At 40.3% G+C, this 23,973-nt stretch overlaps 1 protein-coding gene across 1 annotated transcript in view; it reads left to right on the top strand.

The window, feature by feature from the left end:
* Positions 1–23,973, top strand: part of Gna13 (G protein subunit alpha 13) — a 43,170-nt gene that overhangs the window by 2,114 nt on the left and 17,083 nt on the right. The window contains exon 2 of the mRNA XM_042702579.1: positions 808–1,034. Within this exon, the coding sequence (XP_042558513.1) occupies positions 808–1,034 (227 nt within the window). The remainder of the gene's footprint in view (positions 1–807; positions 1,035–23,973) is intronic.

The raw sequence follows: 23,973 nt of genomic DNA, 5'->3' as shown, positions 1-23,973 counted from the left end.
GATTAGGCTGCTGAGGGACCCAATTAAATGTGGCTACAATGTGTGCCTTTTAGTGTCCCAAGTAAGTGTCTTTCAGACAGGTGCATACAAGCCTTGGGTGACGCCCTTGTCTTCAGTTCCTGGACTTTGGGCTCCGTAGCATAGTAGCATAATCTCTTCCTTCTTGAGCTTGGTTTGACCACCTTTACCCCAGAAATCATTTTACAAATTGCAGCATGTTAAAGTCCTTCAGAGAGAGCAATGAGTTAATAGTGTTTGCTTTTTTAAGGCTCTAGTTTTAAGATGATAAACAATTTTTTAAAAACTGTCTTTATGTAGTTGTACAAAGGAGTTTCAATTCAGTATGTCAGTTGTAAGTCTGATAACTTTTTTTTTAATCCTGAGAAGATACAGGTTGTTTTGAAGAGGTGGGCTGGACTACTTGAAACTTTAATAAAAGTAATACTGGAATAAAAGCTATTCTGTCTAAGCTGGGCACTGGTAGCTCATACCTGTAATTCTAGCTAATAAGGTGACTGATATCTGAGGATTGCCATTCAAAGCCAGATTGGACAGGAAAGTCCAGGGACTTTTATCTCCAATAAACTTCCAAAAAGTCAGAAGTAGAGCTGTGGCTCAAGTGGTAGCGTGCTAGCGTTGAACCTCTTTTAAAAAGCTGAGGGACAGCACCTAGGCCCTGAATTCAAGCCAGGACCGATATACATACACACATGTGCGTGCATGCACACACACACACACACACATACTCATTCTAACATTCAAGAATGTATCTAACAATTACACCTTTTTTCTTCTTTTTAAACAAAGGTATGAGGGTGCTGGTAGATGCCCGAGAGAAGCTTCATATTCCTTGGGGAGATACTGAAAACCAGCTCCATGGAGACAAGCTGATGGCATTTGACACCCGGGCCCCCATGGCTGCCCAAGGAATGGTGGAAACCCGAGTGTTTTTGCAGTATCTTCCTGCAATAAGAGCCTTGTGGGCGGACAGTGGCATACAGAATGCCTATGACCGGCGTCGTGAATTCCAGCTGGTAAGACATTTGCACTTGTGGTTTGATTCTAATGGCATTTTAATAATATCTGACTTAGCACGCTTTTTTTCACTGACTTCCGTAATGTAAAATGTATCTGTCCAAAATTGTAGCCTCAGCTACTTGGATTTCTGTATGAGCCAAGGTAAACTGGATTTAATGAAGCTACTATGTTGGTCATTTTTTTCCTTTTTTGAAAGTAAGATCATAATAGTTTTCTTAGGCACTTTCTTTTTATTTTGCTCCCTTTTTGAAGTTAAGTTTCTTCCACTCATAGCAATAATAATCTTTTTAAAAAGTGTTATCTTTAGCCAGGCATCAGTGGCTCACGCCTGCAATCCTAGCTACTTAGGAGGCTGAGATCTGAGGATCATGATTCAAAGCCAGCCTGGGCAGGAAAGTCTGAGAGACTCTTTATCTCCAATAAACCACTAGAAAACCAGAAGTGGCGCTGTGGCTCAAGCAGTAGAGCACTCACCTTGAGCTGAAGAGCACAGGGACAGTGCCCAGGCCCAGAGTTCAAACCCCACAACAGACCAAAAAAAAAAAGTTATCTTTTATTCTTGGAATAAGAGTTTAGCAAGTAAACCTAGTTATTCATTCAAGTGTATTATTATTAATTAGCTTATAGAGGTAATTAATCTGATGTAAGGATAAATCTTGAACAATGAATGTGCTTTTTGTGCTGTTTTTGTATTTTGTGTGTTTAAAGGGACCTTAGCACATTTCATGAAAGGTTCCTTTAAAAATTATTTTTGTACTTCTATTTCAGATGAGAACAGAATTTATATTGTATTTCTTTTTCCTCCTAAATAACACTACCTGTAAAATACTTAGTAGCTGCTAAATAAAGGGTAGAAAAGAAAGTATCCCATACAAGATTAAAAATACAGAAATGAACCAGGCATGGTGGCTCATGCCTGTAATTCCAGTTACTTGGAATCTGCCCCAAGGCAGATTTTGTTTTAACCAAATGTTTTATTTAGTTATGAGTGCTTTGGTGGGTTTTACTTGCTAAAGACAAGAAAGATTCCAGCAGTGATAGCAATCTAGACCATATATGCAGTTTAGAGGTAGTTCAGGTCAGAAGTGTTTTATATAACATGATTTAAATAAAGTGACAGTTAAAGTAAAGCTGCTTAGGAAGTTGTTTAATAATTACCCCAACCTTGGGCTGGGAAGGTGGCTCAGTGGTAGAGCACTTGCCTTGCATGCCTGAGGCCCTGGGTTCGATTCCTCAGCACCACATAAGCAAAAAGAAAAAAGCCGGAAGTGGCGCTGTGGCTCAAGTGGTAGAGCGCTAGCCTTGAGCTGAAGAGCTGAGGGACAGCGCTCAGGCCCAGAGTTCAGGCCCCATGACTGGACCCCCCCCCAAAAAAAATAATAATAATTACCCCAACCTTAAAGGGATCCACATTTATGGGTGTGGCTACACAAGGAGGTATACAGCCAGCAGTCTTTGCTGTTAGAAGCAGTCTTAGCTATTCTAGAATAGTGTTTCTAGAACAGTGTTTAAGATATATTTTTTATAAAAACTGATACCTTTATTTTACCCTTAGTGGCCACTGATTGTGTGCTATCTTGTTCAGTTTCTTTTGAGTATGTATCTTTTCAAATAATTTAGTTTCAGAAAGACAAAGACTGTCTCACTGCTGAGTAGTTTGTATATTGAAAATTACGAATTTAACTGAACAAAGAACCTTCATCCAGTTCCCAGACCTCTGGTTAGTTTTTGACCTTGGGTGACTATGGTTATTTTTGTAGACCTGTTTGCATGAGTTCCTTCACGGAGCCTTTCTCATCTCCCTTCTTTTAAGTGCTTCTTATTCACCTCCTTAGTTCCTTTTCTCAACAGACTACACTTTCCACTCTGTGTTTTCTCAGGCTGTTATTAGTCTTTCCAAGGTCAGGGAAGAAACAGCCTTCTGAAATAAATATCCAGTACATATTGAATGAATAAATGAAGGACTGTGTACTTGAAAGTTCTCTGGCAAAGTTCTGTATTTGCCCTATGCGCCATCTAATTGATGTTGGGCTTCTGATGTGTTTTGAATTTGGACTTTTACCTCTTTGTCTCATGTTGAAGCTCATGTTTATCATCCTTAGAAAAGATGCCTACATATTCTTTTTCATTAAAAGCAAATAGGCAAAGCCACTCAGCATGAGGACCTCTGAGTATTTGACTTGAGCCAGTTAATGCTTCAAGAGCAAAAAAGTTCCCAAAGACAGGTTTCAGAAATAGTTTTTTTTTTTTTTTTTTCTGGTAAAAAGTAGAGAAATAGGGCTGGGAAGGTGGCTCAGTGATAGAGCGCTTGCCTTGCATTCATGAGGCCCTGGGTTTGATTCCTCAGCACCACATAAGCAGAAAAAAAAAGCCGGAAGTGGCACTGTGGCTCAAGTGGTAGAGCGCTAGCCTTGAGCTGAAGAGCTGAGGGACAGTGCCCAGGCCCAGAGTTCAGGCCCACAACCGGACCCAAAAAAAAAAAAAAAAAAGTAGAGAAATACAAGAAGAAAGGAACAGTTGAGATCAAATTTTAAACTCTAGTGTCCTCAGAATTGTTAACCTTACGCATTTTGGGTGCTTGGTTATTCTGTGGGATTAATGATGCTCTGTGGTAGTTGGTATAGTGTTGGGCACTTTTCTTATTTAAATTTTCCTATCATCAGTTTTCTGCACAATGAAGATTCTTAAGTCCTATCCTTTCCCAAAATCTATTCTCTTCTTTCTTCCATATATTGTCCTTGTCTTCTTGTTCAAACATAGCATGGAGTTGCTCAGAAAGCTTTGATTGGTTCTCTGTTCCCCTAGAGTGTACCTGTTGGTGTGAGTCAAGGCAATAGCTATCTTACTTCTGATGCCCACAGTACATTTCCTTAGGCCTCTGGACATACCCTCTAACCTGTCCATCTCCATCTGCCCTCGGTTCTGGTACTGTAGCTCCTTATTACTCTTCACAGAATGGTTATACCTGCTTATTCTTTTGTTGTTGTGGTGGGGTGTGGGTCTCACTATGTAATCCTGGCTGGCTTTAAACTGGTGATCCCCCAGCCCCTGAGATTATAGAGATTACAGATGTGTATCACCACACCCAATAGTAACTACATTTTAATGTAACTAATGGTGGTCCTCTGACACCTGGCATCAGATTAACTGGAATGCTTGTTTAGCTCATATGCCATCATGGGAGAATCTGGTTCAAAAATCGCATGAGACCAGTGATGTGTATTTTTGGCAAGCTGCATATGTGATCTGGATGAATTTGTTCCTGGCACATTGACCTCTCCCCTAGTGCCTTAGGCCCACGTCTGATTAGATGCTTTCCCACTCCTCCAGGCTAGAGTACATCCCTAGCCTGTGATCTCCTGAGTGTGCTGTATGTAACGCCCAGGCTCTGTGTTGCTTCAGGCTTACGCATCGCAGTGGCTCCTCACTGGCATGTAAGCTCTGGGGTATGGCCTCATTCGTTGTTTTCATCCCCTAGCATGGGGCTCAACACTTAACTTTCTGTTAGACATCGTAAGTGTGAAGAGTCTACTGAATAAAAAGTGAAATGTTTTATATTACATTAAGTTACTTCTGGACAATAGAAATGATTTCTATGTGCCAGTTTATGAATTTTGAAGGAAATGAAAAAATCTGAATTATGTAAGTCACAATTTTTTTGGCCTTTTTACGTTTAAGAATTATTTCTGAAATTTCTTTGGTAGTTTTGTTTGAATTTTTGAGACAGAGTTTCGGTTTGTAGCCACGCTTCTGTCTGAGCCTCACAAATACTGTGATTATAGGCATGGACCACCATGCCCAGTTATTTTTGCTACATTTGGACAGCAAAAAATAAAGAGAGAATGGGAGGAGATAGCAGACAAAGTAACTAAAATTAGGTTTAGTGGGGTTTTTCCCTAACTAATAATTACTAAGCTTTTAATGAAAATTGAAATACAAGAAAACAAAACCCAGTTCTTAACATGGTCTATAACTTAAACTTTGCTGGAGATGGATGCCTGTTAAGTCAGGTTGGGTTTTTTGGGGGGGAGGTGGGTAAGGGGAAAAGGGATAGGGTAGTGATAGCACAGCAGGCCCTTCATTTGTTAGTAATAATTTTGGGTGCAAACATGAATGTTTTCTTTGCTGAGTTCCCAAAAGCAAACATTTCCTTTTCTGGTTAGTTTCCATTATGAGTAAACTAAAAAGCTTAACTGTGGAAAAGGAAAGCCTAAGATTCACACTCTTGGTAAAACTTAAGGTACCTTTCTAGCTACAAACTAGTACTTTGAGGCTAACATGCCGTAACTGGTGTCTAGCACTGGATTAATTACTCCTCATATCCTGGTGGTACATCCAGTCACCTGCCACTGCACTCAGAAGATACCCTGCCTTTAAATCTTCTTGGGTGACAGTAGCTAGGGAATTTGGTAACTTGAGTCAAGGAATGACGGGGATGTGATACATTTGTAGATGTGGATCAAACTAACAGAATAGCTGCGTGTCATTGCTAGTTTTTACGTTTTTTTAAAAATTAATTTGCAGTTATTTGTTGAGATTTGTAAGCGTCTCTGATACAGGACAGGACAGCGTGTGTGATGGAGAGGAACCCTGCCAGCTTCCTAGTTTCTGTAAACAGTTTAACATTGTCAGCACTAATACAGCTTCCTGTAACAGCCAGACAGTCTGCCTTTACAATTCCTGAAACCAAAAGCAATTTCTTTGTTAATCATTCATCGTGCCTTAGCTTGGACTCAACTTTACTCAAGTGATACAGTTTGTGCTTGACGATAGTTACATTTCTTTAAGTTGATAGGGACCTCTATTCATGAAGACACCTCTGCTCAGTCTAGGTGATGTAGTAACTATTTTAGCTTCATGGTTTGTTGGTAAAAAGGAGCTCAATGCCAGCTAAGTAAAACTAGAAACTTCTGTTTTGGCTACTTCAAGACATAGAGTAGAATTGGTCATGTGTTTGTTCCCTAACATTAATTTGGATTTGCTTTATTTGTGATTACTTCTTTCATTTGTAAAGTACCATATTTTAGGGAGAGTATTTTTGGGGGCGTTATTTGTTTTTTGAGACAGAGTCCCACTATATAACCGAGGCTGGTTTCAAACTTTCTTTCTGCTTCAGACTCTGGAGTGCTGAGATTACAGGTATGCATAATCACACCCAGAAAATACCTTGTTTCTTTTGGAGAATTCGGTCCATATTCTATATGAGTAAAATCAAGCAAGACTGTGACTTCCAGTTAGTTACTTAAAGCCGGTTGACCATCTCCTGATTCTTGGGTTAGGGTAGAATCTTTCAGCCTGTAATACATAAGGATTAAATATATTGTTAGAAATTTAAAGTATAAGTCTCTAGAAGTAGAATTCTCTCTGGTTAGTCTGATCAGATGTCATGGTGCTTACATTTTATCCAGATTTGGAAACCCGGGGCTGTTATATTGTTTACTTTTAAAACAAAGAGGATGTTTTGGCACACACTTATAGTTTTAATCTTGTTGTGGAGGGGTGTACCTATATAGATAGGCCTGTCACTTGGTGTGTTGTACTATGGCTGACATTTCTATACTTTTTTTTTTTTTTAATGGAAACTTGACTGTAGGATGTCTGTGTTTTTGCTGCTGTACTTTTTTCTGATATGACTTTGTATATTGTGGTAATTTATGTACTCAGAAAATGTTTTTAATAGCGAAGAGGTAGATGGAGGAAGAAAATGGTTTTGTTAGAGAAAAACTTTAGTTTGAGAACCCTTTACTGGGTATATGGACCTAAGCCAGGATAAGGTTTGTGAGCTTGCTTGGAAGAAAAATACTCCCTGGATGAAATATTCCCTGTTCATCTTTTGCAAATAGATAGCATAAATAGATAAATGGGTATCTGGACATATTAGCCCAAAACAAGTGCTTATTTCTCTAGCAAAAAAAATTGATGGTGCAAGAATTACTGTTAATACTTCATTTTAATTTTATTTTTTAGTGCTGGTCCTAGCGTTTTAACTGAGGGCCTGGGTGATGTCCCTGAGCTTTTGTGCTTCAGGCTAGCATTCTACCACTTGAACCCCACAGCTCCATTTCCAAATTTTTGGTGGCTAATGGGAGATAAGAGTCTTTCAGGTTTGTCCACCCAGTCTGACATCAAACGCTGAGCTTCAGATCACAGCCTCCGAGTAGCTAGGATTACAGATGAGAGCCCCCAGCACCTGGCTTACCTTAAGGGTTTATGACAACGGCTTTGTACTTTTCAAAGCCCTACCGTGTGGTAGGGCTAATTACCTCATCCTTGCTTACATACTTTTATCCTCATTTCATTGATGGAAAACTTGAGATACCTGGACAGGCGTCTTGAACCTATACAGGTTCCTTGAGATGCTTTACTCCTCAGACTAAATGATAAGAGACTAAACATCAGAGTCCTATCTGCTGACTTCCCAGTCATAGTGCTGATCACTAAACCGTTTTGCATGCACTCAGCTGTTACATACCTGGACATTATCTCTCCTTTCATTTTTCTTTAGCATTCTCCCTATTAAGTTTTAGCCTATCATTTTAATTATCTGTAAGGTTTTTCAGAAAGACTATTTGGAGCTGGGCACGGGTGGCTCATGCCTATAATTAAAGCCTCTGAGACTGTGAGGATTGTGGTTCAAGGCCAGCCTAGCAAAAAAAGTTCTCAGACCCCTTCTCAACCAAGGGTACTCAGGAAGTTGAAAATATGGGAGGATCCAGAGGAAAAAACTGGGAGAGCAAAGGAAGCAGTGACATTGCCCCCTCCCCTAAATGTACTCATGTACTTACAAGAACAATAAAAAATGTATACAAAAAACAGAATTGTGGTCCATGGACAGACAGACAGCTCAGGAAGGAAGTGAGATCAGTACAGGAAGTGGTGCTGTGGCTCAAGTGGTAGAGCACTGGCTTGGATTACAGAGAGGCTCAGGGACAGAGCCCAGGCCCAGTGTTCAAGCCCCATGACTTGCAGTCATAATAACAACAACAACCACAACCAGTACAAAAAAGGGCTGAAGATCTGGCCAGTGATAGAGCCTCTGCCTAGCAGACATGAGGCCGAACTCAATGCCCCCAGCATTTTAGCATTGTAATGCTAGTCACCTAACTTTTAAATTTGAAACATTCATAATGTCTGCTAGTATTTATTCCTTTTCTACTTTATTAACTAACTTCCAGTCAGGATACAAATAATCTGAATACTAAATGGTAAGTTTACGTAATTCATCCCTAGTGAAGACTCATGTTGGAATTTTGTCTTCCTTAAAAGCTCACTGTGATAGCAATCCTCAGCTGATATTCACCAGAGACTGTGGGTTTCTGGAAAACAGAAGTCCTGGCAGCCAGCTAAGTGGAAGCAGCCATACCTTTTCCTAGGGTATGTTATTGTACCTGTCCTTAGCGAGCCACCCAGGTTTGCTTCTGTTTTGGAAAAGGGATGTCAGAATACTGTTACTTTGTTTCAATTAGAAACTACCTGATTTTTTTAAAAGTATAATTCTGTATTTTTGCAGTGGGTTTTGTTTTATTTTGTTTTGGTTTTTTGCTTGAAAGTATTTCGGTTTTCTCCTAGTCATGTGATGATATTTATCCTTGACTAGATTGTGAGCCTTTTCATTTATTCATTTACAGGATTTTTTTTTTCAAGCGCGTTTATTAGAGCTGCATGGACTGCAAAGCATATTTTAATGGGCTGATGTGGATCAAGGAAATAGTTTTGTTCTGAAAACTAGACTTCAGTGGACTTGGCCAGAATGACTGATCTGTTATAGTGGTGGTACTTAATCTTCTAATTTGTTTCTCTTTTGGAAAAAAAAAATGAATTAAAAAGATTTTGCTTATTTATTTAGTTGGATTTTTTTCTCTTTTTTTTTTTTTTCCCTCAAGCCAAGGTCACGCTGACCTTGCCTAAGCTGACCTGAACTCTGGATCCTCCTGTCTCAGCTTCCCATGACTGGGACTTAAGGCCCCACTCACACTGACTGGTTTGACTTGTTTGCTCACAGAAGATGTTTTACCATTTTAGCCATGCCTCTAAAATCTTTTTTAGATCAATTCAGTGCCTCAAGTTTTTCTTCTTGTCCTTCCTGCTGTAGAGCAGATTGCTTTGGGGGACTTACTCTGTACTGGTTTAGTTTTTGGGCTCAGTCCTAAGGCCTATGTGCTTGGTTGTGCTGCCTGGGCTTTGTCCCCTCTTTGCTTTGTTTTCCATACTAGTTTAAAAAGTAAACCATTTTCAGACTTACTGGGGGTTTTTTGGGGGGGGAGAGGTTGTGATTTGTGTGTATATGTTTGTGCTGGTCTTTGGACTTGAATTCAGGGCCTGGGTGCTGTCCTTTATTATTTTACTCAAGGCTAGTGCACTACTACTTGAGCCACAACTTCACCTCTGCCTTCCCCCCTCCCTTTTCCCTCCTCTCCCCTCCCCCCCTGGTTTATTGGAGATAAGAGTCTGATGGACTTTCCTGCTTGAACTGGCTTCCAGCCGTGATGCTCAGATCTTAGCCTCCTGAGTACCTAGGATTACAGGTGTGAGCCACTGGCACCCAGCCCAGACTTTCTGTTTTATTTTACATACAGTTTTAATGGGATCATCTTAGAATTTGATGTGGTTTTCAGCTGTGTGGTGGGATAAAAGTAGAGCCTAGCACAAGGCACTTGGCCAACCCGAGTTTGAGTCCTGATGGCCAGGCACCACATGAGTATGCCTTGAGCTCCTCTGGGTTGTATTTGCATGACTATGAACTCAGCATGATTACAGGATCGATTATTAGTTGTGAGGATTACATGAGCTAATCCATGTAAAGCCATTGGCACAGTGCCTGACATATATTAACCACGTGACTAGCATTAGCTATTAATACTCCCAACATGCCATGTGGGTTTAGCTTTCTAAAAAGAAGGCACTGTAAGCTTTGATTGGTTTCACTCTCTAAACTTGATTGCCACCCTAAAAAGCATGAATTCTGAGTAATGCAAAATGCATGACTTATGTTCTTGTTAGACCATATGTTTTCTCTAAGAAGACCACACATCAAAAGAGAGATTTGAGGTGGTCATCATTACATTGGTTCTTGTTGTCTGCTAATCATTTTGCTTGATTTTTAATTGTATATTTATGAAGTTGCTCTTAGTTTCTTCACAGTACCTTTAAACAAGTAAAACATTTTATAATTATTGTGTCTGTATCTTTATGGCTAGTGTACATATATACATGTGTAAATGATTTTAGAAGCAGATTCTACAATTCTAAAATTAAGTGTAATATGGGTTGGGTTAGATTTTTTTTTTTAAGCTTTGGGGCGGGGAGGTCAAAGATCTTGAACGTGGCAGCTGGTGCTTTTGCTCATTGGCTGATGCTCTACCATCTGAGCCATGCCTCCATCCCTGGGGTTGGTTATTCGTTACCTGAAATACTTGGCACCATAAGTATTTTGTGTTTTAGATTTTTCAGCTTTTCAGTATTTCAAATATTTTCAAATATTTACTGAGATATATTAGGGAATGGGACACAATTCATTTATAGTTCATATATACTTGATACACATAACCTGAGGGTAGATATTCTGTCGGTCATGGAATTTGAACTTAGGGCCTAGGCACTATCCCTGAGCTTTTTAACTCAAGGCTAGTACTCTACCACTTTGAGCCACAGCACCACTTCTGGTTTTTTGGTGGTTAATTGGAAATAAGAGTCTCTGCCTGGGTTAGCTTTGAACCACCATCCTCAGATCTCAGCCTCCTATGTTGCTAGGAATATAGACGTGAGCCTCCAGCACCTAACCTGAGGGCAGTTTTATTCAGTATGTTTGGTGTGCTTTGTGACCGGTCACATAATAATCAAGTGTAAAAATTTCCACTTGGAGTATGTCAGTGCTTAAAAGACTATGGATTTTGAAGTATTTTAGGCTTTTTATTTTCAGATATTCAACCTGTGATGAAAGTCAAAAATAATTTTAAAGAACATTAAATGTATGGTAAACTAACTAGTATTGAGCTTTCTTATTTTCACTATGAGATTTCTGGGCAGAATTATGAAATTTTTCCAATAATGTTCCTAAAAATGCTTTAAATATGTAGCGGGCAGTATTAACCCAGTCCTTACCTTTCTGCTGGAGAAGTGAGGAGGGAGCTAGCCTTTGGCCTATAACTTGCCAGAGACTCCTTGGTGCGTACCCTTCATTTCCAAGGCAAACAAACTTCCTTATTCTTATAAAAAATACTTTGTGTGTGTGTATGTGTGTGTGTGTGTGTGCGCGCGCACGTGCACTGGTATTGGGTTTTAAATTCAAAGCCTGCACTGGCCCTTAGTTTATGCTCTACAACTTGAGCCACAGCTCCACTTCAGCTTTTTGCTGGTTAATTGAAGGTAAGAGTCTCATGGACTTTTCTGCCAGGGTTGGCTTTGAACCTCAATCCTCAGATCTTAACCAACTGAGTGGCTAGCCACCAGTGCCTGGCAGATTTTTTTTTTTTTTTTATCAGAATGCTTTTGTATGAGATCTTCAGGAGGAATTCCCCCAGTAAAACAAACAAGCAAACAAACAAATGAACTAATAAATAAGGGTTGGGAACATGGCTCAAGTGGTAGAGGCTTGAATAGTAAGTCCAAGTCAAACTCCAATGCTGTGCAAAAAAGTAAATACATAATCTAACAGACTACTATTTCCTCAGGGAGCAAAATGAACAAATTGCACACTTGTTCTCTTTTAAAAAATGTGTTGGTGTAGCATTTAACAGTGCTGTCCAGCATACAAACCCGTCTATACTACCCATGCCCCTCAAAGTGTAGCTCTGCCTTTGGTTCTTTAAGCCATAGCAGCTAAAATATAAATAGGTCTATCAATAGAACATTTTCTTTTTTTTAACTCTAAGTTTAAAGATAAAAAGCTGAAATAATGAATAATTGGAATAAGATATTTTGGCTTTTCAACATCCTTGGTACTATTTTCCTAGTCTTTGCGTAGCTTTCATTTAATTCTTTTTAACAGTGCTAGGATTGAACCTCCAGCATATTGTACCACTGAGTTACAGTTCCGGTGTTTTTGGTTGTTTTTTTTTTTTATTGTCTTGGTATACAGCCCAGGCTCGGTAGAGCTCAAAATCTTCTTGCCTTAGCATCTAGATGCCGAGATTATAGGCATGCATTACCACACCCAGTTCCCAGTGCTTTTTAATTTTATTTTGAGACAGTCTCACTAAATAGCCCAGAATGGCTTTAAATTTGGCATCTTTCTGCCCAATTTGAAAATTGTTTTTTTTGTTTTGGGTAAATTGGCTTAGTGGCAGTTACACAGAGATCCTGTATTGTAGACATGTGATCTGGTTGTACTCACTCATTTTGTACTAAAAGAACAACTCGTGGAAGTTACTAGTAATGAGAAGCTGCTTGAGATCCCATAGTTTATTGCCTGGTTAACTGCTTCAGAAGGCCTAACAAATAAGAAAATGTCTGTGAATATACTTTAGACTAATAAAAATGCTATTCAAAAGGATCATGATCCCTAAACTCACTACTGATGTTTATAAACCTAAATAATTAAGTACTGTGTACTTACAAAGTTGCAAATACTATTTTTCCTAACCAAAAAATTTAATAGGAATAGCATGCCTGAGCCAACTCACTTGGAAATATCTCAGTACAAACCATTTATTTTAACTGTTACTAACTTGCCACATTTGTAATAAAACTGTCCTCAGTTGCTGTAGCTTCAACAGTGATAGGATATTAAACTGTTACTAATTCCATAGTCTGTATTTCAACTCTGAACTAATGCAAGGAGAGTTACGTTTGCTTAATTATTTCTGGACTTTTAAAATTATATCATGTAGGGATAAATTAATTGGTTTTAAGGTTGGTATTTAGTTTAGTTAGAGAACCAAGGTCTTCCTCCATTGTGATATTTTCACAGTTGGCATTAATGTAAATTTTTCTTTCAAAAAAGGAATAGTGTATTTATAAGTTCAATAGAAATATAGTTTTAAAGGAATGTATCTATGTGTGCAACTATTACGGTATTACTTTAAGACTGTTTTATTTTTATTATAACTGATTCTTTCCCCCTCAAATGGGAAAAGTAAATAGCAAAAGTAAAGATGGATGTGGGCAGGGAAGCCCGCGGGTGGCATGAGAATAGTAGCAGGACCTATAACATTACTTCTCCAGCTGGGCATGTAGCTGGTGCCTTTGTGTAAGCTAGGGGTTTGCTGATGACCAACAAAAGTAATTTCTGTGTTGATCTTGTTAGTTGGAAGGGCCCACATGAAATAGGCAAACAAATAAATAAGTATATTTGTGATCAGTGCTCTGAAAAGATGAGCAATGAGAAACCAAGAGGCTGATGTGAGAAGGTGACATTCTGGCTAAGACCCCATTGATTTGCATCCAGACATAAGTTTGGGAAAACACTGTGTAGGCAGGAGGAGCTCAGATGCAAAGTCAGAAAAGCCTGCTCACCTGTGAATGAGATCACAGCCACACGGAGGGTTAAGGTTCACCGAAGCATGAGGAAGACACCAAAGGCAAGATCATTCAGAGTGCCTTGTTGACCAAGAGCCTTGGTGACTTACCTGCTCCCCCAAGTTAGGAAATTTGCAGAACTAGCCATTGTCCCTAGATGGGTAGGAGCCAAAGAGATGAAGAGAAGAAAATAAATTCAGAGTCTGTTTTGTAGGGAAAGTCATTTGGTTCTGATACAGGGGTGGACAGCCTATTGTTGGAAAACACCATTTGGATATTTTTCACTTCATTAACTGACCATCCAAAATAGGCAGCCAGTCAGTCGTCCATTAGCATTACATGTCTATCCTTCACGTACTAAATGATATGGAGGCCTTATATGGCCAGTGGGCCAGACATTCGTTCTATCTCTGGCTAGGAGAGGTAGATGTTACGAGTAGCTTGGGTTCCTGGCTTTAACCCAACTAAGTGGATCTTGCTACTTATCACTGAACTGAATGGTGGCCGGGGAATGAACTTTGAGGGAAGAGTAGGTAGGAATGGCCCGGCCATAGGAAGTTGAGATCTTTTTGAGTCCGGTAGATACCATGTAGACAGTTTGATACCTGAGTCTGGAATTCAGAACAGTTTGGGACTAGAAATAGAAGTTTTAGAATAGTTTATATCTAGCTGGGTGCCATTGGCTCAAGCCTGTAATCCTAGCTACTCAAGAGGCTGAGATTTGAGGATTGTGGTTCAAAGCCAGCCCGGACAGTCCATGAGATTCTTACCTACAATTAACCACCAGAAAACCAGAAGTGGAGGGCTCAAGTGGTAGAGCACTTGCCTTGAGCTGAAGAGCTCAGGGACAGTGCCCAGGTCCAGAGTTCAAGCCCCATGGCCAAAGGGGGAAAAAAAGAAAAGAATAGTTTGTATCTAGGTGAGATTTAAAGTCTATGCAGTGCACGTGATTTCTCAGGAAAAAATGTAGAAAGAGAAAACATGGCTTAAGGAACCATCACAGCTCTTGAGAACTTTCAGAGACAGACCTGATAGCAGAAATGGTCACAATGAGGAGGGGCACGGGCACCTGTCAAGTTTCAGGGATCAGAAAGGGGCTGAAGAAAAAAAGTGGCTCGATGAGGAGTCTGGTAAGGTGAGGATGGTGTCTTCGTTGATTTGGGCAACAAGAAGGTTTGTTGCACATGCTCACTAGCAGGTGACCTGCAGGGAGAGGCCACACTGGGAGGGCTGAGGGGTGAGGAAGGGCCTCTGCTGCTCTCATTTCTCTTTGCAGTACTTTCAGCCACCAGCTTAGCAGGGTGTGGGGTTTTCAGACCTTTTTAAGTACAGGAGGACATTGCATTTATATTAAACAGGTTCTTTGAATCACAGCCTCACAAGAGTTCACTGTCAGTTAATGATATTGCAGATATGTTAGGTTCTTACTTTGTACAGCTGCCTCTTTGTGTCCTGGGGAATTGTAGTCCCTTAGGTTATCTGAATCTGGATGCTCAGGTCAGTATAATATTTACATATAAGCTGTATACCTCCTCCCATGTACTTTAAATTTCTAATTATACTCAATACAATGGAAATGCTGTGTAAACAGGTTTTCTACTATATTCTCAAAGGAACAATGACAAGATTCTGTATGTTTTGTACTGGTACAATTGTCTTTTTTTTAAGTTAGGGTCATACTATATAGCTCAAGCGGGTCTCAAACTTATGATTCTCCTGGCCTCAGTCTCCCAAATGGATTACAGGCATGTGCTACCAAGCCCAGTTCCAGACAGTTGGTTTCGTTTTGTTTTGGTCTTTTGGTTTTTTTGCAAATATTTTTCATCTATGATTAGTTGAATTGGCCAACATGTAACAATCAAGTGACTGTACTTGATTGTTTCACATGTGATCACTTCCCACTTAGGGAAGGCAAAAAAAGCTTGATTGGCTACATGTGATGGCCATTCATTCTCTGGCAAATGTATGTCCTAGGCCCAGGAACTCAAGGGAACTGCCTGCATGGATGCCTCATGAGGGCTTCCAGTCTAGAGGGAAGCAGATAGGTCAAGTAGTTGAAAATGGTATGGAAAATGCTACTATCTACTGCCTTGGTAGCTCTTCCACTGTGAGGATGCAGAATCACTGGTGTTTGTTAGCTAGAAAGGATCTAAGGGAGCAAGCCGTGCAGGTGCATAAAGCATGAACCACAGGACTTCAGTCATGATGGTTTTGCTGCTAGAGCCCAGATTCAACATCGGAGCTGTAAGACTGAGCCCATCATGTCTGATACTGCCATACTGCATCTCAAAATAGCAAAATTATCCAAAGGGTGCGTGGAAACAGGAACCTCCGTGCCAGTGTAAATTCTGAGCTATTTCCACATTCAGCAGTATTTAGAAATCTTTTCAAGTGATGTTTTGTTGTCTGACAAGATTGGGCCATGTGGTGGGGAAGGCAGTTAATGCTCCTTGTGGGCTGGGTAGTTTTTCTGCTGGTGAATGTGTTTTGTCATGATAGATGAAATACTCATCCAGGAATGAAATTACCTGTGTTTTCTTCTCATGTATTACTGTTAATTGTGTAGTAGTTGAGTTTGGGCTATGAATATTACCATTGAGCCAAACTTCCAGTGTTTGTGATTTTGTTTTAATTTATTATTTTATTTTATTTTTTGTCTGCTGGTTCTGTGACTTGGTGACAAGAGCCCTGGCTCTTGTTCAGCTTTCTTCCTTACAGACTAATTACCATTTGACTGCACTAACTATGCCTCCAATTCTGGCTTTTTGCTGGTTAATTGGCGATAAGACTCTCTCAGATACGTCTTCTTTGGCTGACTTTCAGTTATGATGTTAAGATCTCAGCCTCCTGAATAGCTAAGCTTATAGGCATGAGCCATGGGTGTGCTTACTGTATTTCCAGAAGGATATGGGATATTATAAAGAACTCTTGCAGAGCTCTCTCCTTAGAGAACAGGAGAATTGAAATTGAATTTGGGAAGTATGTCTTGTGTTAGAAAATTATACATTCTTTTTTTTCCCCAAAAAAACAATTGAGGCAGTTTCTTTCTTAGAATAAAAAAATAATTTGCTACCAAAGAATTCTAGTTCTGTAAGGTAAATTGTACTGTTGGGAGTAATATATGAGTTTACTTTTTTCAAAAACATTTTAAATTTGAGGAAGTTTTCAAGCCTCAAAACTCTTACTGCAGCCAGGTACTGGTGGCTCACGCCTGTAATCCTAGCTACTCAGGAGGCTGAGATCTGAGGATCGTGGTTCAAAGCCAGCTCGGGCAGGAAAGTCCATGAAACTCTTATCTCCAATAAACGACCAGAAAACTGGAAGTGGCCATGTAGCTCAAGTGGTAGAGCACTAGCCTTGAGCTGAAGAGCTGAGGGACAGCATTCATGCCCAGAGTTCAAACCCCACGACTGACAAAAAAACAAACAAACAAACAAAAAAACCTCTTACTGCTGGAAGTGGCGCTGTAGCTCAAGTGGTAGAGTGCTCGCCTTGAACTGAAGAGCAGAGGGACAGCGCCCAGACCCAGAGTTCAAGCCCCACAACCAACAAAACAACAACAATAACAACAAAAAAAAACTCTTACTGTTTATTGTACCATCTTTATTTGAAAATGCACAGTTGTTTGCAGGGAATGGCTTCCTGGCTGCCAAATTCAAAGTAGCTAGCCTATTTCTGTATTTATTTTTGAAACAGCTTCTCCCTATGTAGCACAGACTAGCCTTGAATTCTTGATCCTCCTACCTCAGCCTCTTGAGTATGGAGTCGATTACAACTGTGCACTATCACCCCCTACTCCAAATTAGCTTTTTTTTTTTTTAAGTCTAAATTTTCAAATATACATCCCTGAAATAAAGAAGCATCATCCAGTTAGCCATGGCACTACCATGACAACTTTGCTCACATTTTGGTGTATTTCCTTCCAGTATTTGAGTACAATATTGGATTTTGAGATCAACTTTTCTGTGCTTTGTGTGCAACTTTATATCTTGCTCATTTAATGTTTCAACATTAGCATTTCCTGGAAGGGATTTTCTCACAGTACTAGCAAGACTTTCTTTACAAGTAGATGTGAATTTTATTTAAGTAGGAAATTCTTAGGAACCGAAGGTATTAGCACTGACTGGTAATGAGGAATAATTATTACCATATTGTTACCCTGTTGGTCAGCATTAGATTTTATGTCAGAGATAGCCCATCTCACAGTGTGAAGCTGTTTCCCACAGTCTTTCTCTTTTTATTCTTTCTTTTTTTTTCTTCATTTTTTTTTTAACTTTCACATTTTTTTCTCATTACTTGGCTCTGAATTTAGCCTTGCACTTGGTAGATAGGCGCTCTACCATCCTTCCCACATTTGAAGTTAGGGTTTTACTTTCTTTCTTTTTTTTTTTTTTTGTCGGTCGTGGGGCTTGAACTCTGGGCCTGGGCGCTGTCCCTCAGCTCTTCAGCTCAAGGCGAGCGCTCTACCACTTGAGCTACAGCGCCACTAGGGTTTTACTTTCATAAGGTAACCAAATACCTTATAAAATATGGATGCACTTATAAATGCTTATTAGATATATTACCAAAACTTTTTTTCTCTTTTCTGTAGGATGACTCATGTTAAATAAGGTCCTTTAAGCTGGGTATGGTGGTTCACTCCTATAATCCCTTACCACTTAAGAGGCAGAGGCAAGAGAATTTAGAGCTTGAAATAAGCCTGGACTATATATGTATCAGACCTTATTTTATGAGATAAAGACAGAGGTAGACAGACAAGGTGTGCCAAGTGCTGGTAGTTCGAACCTATAATTCTAGCTCCTAGAGATGCCAAGATTGGTAGGATCACAATTCTAGGCCAGCAGGAACTGAAAGGTTTGAGATTCCATCACAAACAGAGGCTGAACTTGGTGGCATGTCCAGGGCAGGAAGTGGCACCCTATCTCAAAAATAACTCACGTGAGAAAGGTCTTGGGGGTGCCTTAGCTGTAGAGCACCTGCTACTAGCAAGCTCAAGGACCTGAGTTCCAACCCCAGTTGGAAGAAGGATTAAATAAGATCCTTTTCCATGTCTTCTGCATATGGTAAGAGAATAACTAAACTGTCATGTAGTCTATTTTAATTAGAAATTGGTGGGACTCCAAGAAAACTTAAGAAAAAATGAGGTCATTACCATTAGCCGTTAATTATTTTGGTGATAAACCTAACAGAAAAACTTGATATATAGAATATATTACTTGAGAGTAGTGGCAAGTAAAAGGCAATTTGCAGAATAAAGTTAATAAACTTTATTCTTTCAAAAAGTATTAGTTTTAGTCAGCCGCCAGTGGCTCATGCCTGTAATCCTAGCTACTCAGAACAGTGAAATCTGAGAACTTTTGTTCAAAGCCAAACCAAACAGGGAAAGTCTGTGAAACTCTCCAATTAACCATCAAAAAACACCAGAAATGGAACTGGAACTGAGGAACTGAGCTCAAGTGGTAGAATGCTAGCCCGGGGGGACAACATCCAGGACCTGAGTTCAAGCCTCAGGACTTATTTTTAATATTTTGTACAAGTTAAGTACTAGTAAATAAGTACTTAAATTAAGTATTAAGTAAGTAAAAGTGGAAATAAATTGTTGCCAAAATAAGATATATTCTTGGGGAGAATTTTGCATAGGCTTTATAAACTGACATAGATTGGCCTAGCAATATACCTAATTTGAAAACTAGTTTTCAGATATTGTTTGTAATGTAGCTGTTCACTGATGTGTATGAAAAAATACCAGAAGTTTAAAACTACATTTGATTGCATTCCACTTAATTATTGATACATTTGAAAAGCAAAGGAAAGCAGTCTATGTGCTGTGCATCATGTCAAATACTTTGACTTTTTCCTCAGAAAAAAATGAAGTAAAAAAAATCTTTTTTTTTTTTAAAGCTTTCTCTCGAAATAAACAACAACAGAATCCTCTGTGGAAACCAGGCAGGGTGGGAATGTTAGAAGGACCTGGGGAGGGGTGAAGCGGGTCCCAGGTGAGGTGGGAATGTTAGAAGGGCCTGGTGAGGGGTGAGGGAGGGGTGAAGCCTGTCCCAGGTGAGGTGGGAATGTTAGAAGGGCCTGGTGAGGGGTGAGGGAGGGGTGAAGCCGGTCCCAGGCAGGTGGGAATGTTAGAAGGACGGGGTGAGGGGTGAAGCGGGTCCCAGGCGAGGTGGGAATGTTAGAAGGGCCTGGGGAGGGGTGAGGGTGAAGCTGGTCCCAGGCGAGGTGGGAATGTTAGAAGGACGGGGTGTTAGAAGGGCCTGGAGACGGAGGGGGGGGGGGCGGGCGGGGGGGTGAAGCGGGTCCCAGGCGAGGTGGGAATGTTAGAAGGACAGGGTGAGGGGTGAGGGTGAAGCGGGGTCCCAGGCCAGGTGGGAATGTTAGAAGGGCCTGGGGAGGGGTGAGGGTGAAGCTGGTCCCAGGCGAGGTGGGAATGTTAGAAGGACGGGGTGAGGGGTGAGGGGGGAGGGTGAAGTGGGTCCCAGGCCAGGTGGGAATGTTAGAAGGGCCTGGAGACGGAGGGGGGGGGGGGTGAAGCGGGTCCCTGGCGAGGTGGGAATGTTAAAAGGACGGGGTGAGGGGGGAGGGTGAAGTGAGTCCCAGGCCAGGTGGGAATGTTAGAAGGGCCTGGAGAGGGGGGGGGGGGTGAAGCGGGTCCCTGGCGAGGTGGGAATGGTAAAAGGACGGGGTGAGGGGGGAGGGTGAAGTGGGTCCCAGGCCAGGTGGGAATGTTAGAAGGGCCTGGAGAGGGGGGAGGAGGGAGGGAGGGGTGAAGCTGGTCCCTGGCGAGGTGGGAATGTTAGAAGGGCCTGGTGAGGGGTGAGGGTGAAGCGGGTCCCTGGCGCACTGTCAGAGCCCAGCAGAGAGCCTGTGCTTTCCCTGTCCTGCAGCCAGCCGCAGCCGGCCAGATCTGTTCAAGCAGCAATTTATTGTATTTTATTTTGAAATAACATTGAAAGGGGAAATGAGTAGCTTAGTGATGTAAATGTGTTATTGATAAAAGCCTACTTCTAGATCTCTTAAAGGCAAGTCAACAAGATTTCCCCAAGCATAAGCTTAATGAAATGAACCCTGCCTAATTAATATGCAGGAAACATTTGGACCTAGATTTGTATGTGGGCTTCAAGACTGATGGAAGTTAAAGGCATATTATAGGCACGTAAAAACCTTATGTATGCTTGTAGAGGAGTCACAATGATGAACACAGCTTAAAGAATTAATATAGAATTCGAGTTTTCTCTCCCATCTCTTGATTATTTTTCCCTACTCTTCTAGATTGCAGTGGAAGGACTTAAGTGCATGAACAGGTGGAAACTACTTTAGCTACTGAACTTGGTTGTTTTAGAGAATGAACGTCTATATTAGTTTTAAGTTATACTGCCATTTTTAGAAACTTTCTTACTACTTAAATTATCTTGGAAATACAGATTCTTTGTAATATTTTTTATTATATTTTAGGCAAAAAACTGTTAAATGGTGCCAGTTATGTAACTAAAAGGGCCTTATTTCACTAAAATGGAATACCCTAATTCATTCCTTTATTTTGTGTAATTAATTTTTTTTCGAAATGAACTTTCTGCCATATATAGACATACTTAGTACACTTCCCAAGATTTTAATGGTGGTTCATTTTATAGTACACCACAGTTTATTTTACTTTTGCCACTCATGGGGCCTGAACTCTGGGCCTGGGTGCTGTCCCTCAGCTCTTCAGTTCAAGGCTGGTGCTCTACTACTTGAGCCACAGCACCACTTCCGGCTTTTTCTGCTTATGTGGTGCTGAGGAATGGAACCTAGGGCCTCATGCATGCAAGGCAAGCGCTCTACCACTGAGCTACCTTCCCCAGCCCCTGGTGGTTCATTTTAGTAGCAATTTTTTTTTGGTGGATGTGGGGGGGTAGGGGGAACCGGCTGTGCTGGTAAGTGAACTCAGGGCTTTAAGCATACCAGGCAAGCTCTGCCACCGGGCCAGTCTACAAACGAACTTTTGGACAGTCTATCTCAATGAGATACACTCTTTTATCATAGTTTATAAAAGTCAAGTAAATATCGATAATACACATCACTCAAAAATTCTATCAGCATTTTTCATATTTGTCCAGTTTTCCAGTATTAGTAGTCAGGGTATACCACCTGTTACAAAAGCTTTTCAAATTCTGCGTGCTCTGTGGCTCTTCACCACCTCTGGAGATGTCATCCAGACCCGACCCAGCTTGGAATTTGGATCTGCAGAAACTTCAGAGGTATTTTGAAATCTTCTGAATCTACTCAGAGAAAAAGCAGTCCTGAAATTTCAGTTTCATCATCATCATCTTTGCCCCTTCCAAGTTCTGTGTGAATTTTATCCTTTTGGGGAACCACCATACTTTATATTTTACGGTGTTTTTCGTGTGTGAGGAGGGAGGATGTGCACGGGTACTGGGCTTTGACTCAAAGGCTTCAAACTCTTTTTAAATTTTTTATTTTTTTTGTCAGTTGTGGAGCCTGAACTCTTGGGCTGGGCGCTGTACCTCAGCTCTTCAGCTCAAGGCTAGCGCTCTACCACTTGAGCCACAGCACCACTTCTGGCTTTTTTTTGCTTATGTAGTGCTGAGGAATTGAACCCAAGGCCTCATGCATGCAAGGTAAGCACTCTACTACTGAGCCACCTTCCCAGCCCCATTCTAGCATTTTTACTGGTTAATTGGAGATGGAGTCTCATAGACTTTTCTGCCTGGGCTGACTTCAAACTACGATCCTTCATCTTAGCCTCCTCCTTAGCTAGGATTACTGGCATGAGTCACCATTACCTGCTGGTTTATCTTTTTGATTAATTATAACATTCATTTAATGAGTACTTGTAGTAATCCGTTTTGTCTTAATGTCTTCCCATAACCACTGTCCATGGTGCTTTTCACCATAGATAGACATACTGGAATAGTTGTGTGCTCATGCCTCAGAAAAATGAATGCTTTTTTTTTTTTTTTTTGTAAAGATACTGTACAAAGGGGTTACAGTTACATGAGTAAGGTAATGAGTATATTTCCTATTGAGCATTGTTACCACCTTAAATGAATTCTTACTCAGTAATTTATTATAAATTTAAATTCATCTTTTGATTTTCTACTATAGTTATATCTTTACAAATAAATGAAATTTTTGTAATAAGAAATTATTTTAAAAACTTCCTGGTTCAATATATATGTTTGTAATATCTGTGACAGAAAGGATAAGATAGAAACAGGATGTCAAAGGGGAAGTTACAATGCAAGAAAGAATTCAACAGCTGTGTATGTACCTATTGCTGTGTGCAAAGAAATACTGCTAGGACAGAGAGGTATAGCAACGGGACTTTGGGTCTAGGTTTGTACATACAGGACTGTATCTAAAAATAAAGTGCTAGGAGAGGTATCTTATCACTGCAAAAGACTAGAGTTAGAAATATGACTACTGAGTATGGAAGAGTTAAAACGGAGGTGGAAAATCAGACTAGATCAAGAATCAGCATAACTTAAAGCTTTATCTCTTCAATAAGAATTAGTTCCAGTTCTTGCTGCTAAAATAGATTTTTTCAGTTTCTGCCACTAAAACAGTTTTGTTGGCTAATTCTGTGGCCTTCACGCTTCTTACCATCACATGGAGGTTCTTGAACCTTTTCCAACTTGAAAGCTGTCTTTGTCTCTTCCTGAATTCCTCAGATGAGATGGAGAGGAAGGTGTGGTAGTAATATGCACAGCATTTTAAAGAAGCACAGTGAGATGCTTTTTGCTTTGTTTCTAAAAGAAAAGTAAGAGATAATGGTGGTGTGCTAACTTGGGAAGTGTCCACTTCCACGGGGTCCTATCTTAATAAGGTCCTCCTTTGTGCCTTCTAGGATCCCACTTTACATCTAGAATACTAAGTTTAATATTTTTGCCCATAAAAATCTCACAGTATAAGCTGTAGGTAGGCAGTTAGAACTGTAGTAAAATGGGAAATAAAGTTTGTTTGAAATGCTGGATCTTTTTTTCCCCCCAAAGGAAAAGCTGTATGTAGTGTTAATTTTACTGTTAATTCACAATTCAGATATCCCAATTTGGAGTTTGAAGAATTTAAAATTGCTTAAAATATACTTTTGCATAAGATGAAAGTAAATTAAGCTGGGTGCCAGTGGCTCATGCCTTACCTAGCACGAGAGATGTTGGTGGGCTGGCTTGGGGCAAAAACTACCTGAAAAATAACTAAAAAGCAAAAAAGGGGCTAGGACCACAGCTCAAGTGGTAGATCATCTACCTAGAAATTGGAAGCCCTGAGGTCAAACCCCGCTACCACCCAAGTAAATAACTTGTGAATAGTTTTTTCTAAGTTAGATCTTACTAGTAGAGAGGAATGGAATTCTTTTTGAGAACACTTGTCCATTAAGGTTCAGTTCTTAGTGTTCCTTACTTTCAAAATCAGTTGTAAATGTGCATCTATTAGTGGTTTGTAATATACATTTCTTCCTTGAAAATACCTTTG

The sequence above is a fragment of the Dipodomys spectabilis genome, unplaced genomic scaffold, assembly GCF_019054845.1.
Source record: "Dipodomys spectabilis isolate Male_0828 unplaced genomic scaffold, ASM1905484v1 ptg000329l, whole genome shotgun sequence".
Classification (NCBI taxonomy): Eukaryota; Metazoa; Chordata; class Mammalia; order Rodentia; family Heteromyidae; genus Dipodomys; species Dipodomys spectabilis.
The sequence above is the reverse complement of the archived record's forward strand: the minus strand, read 5'-3'. Positions and strand labels throughout refer to the sequence as shown.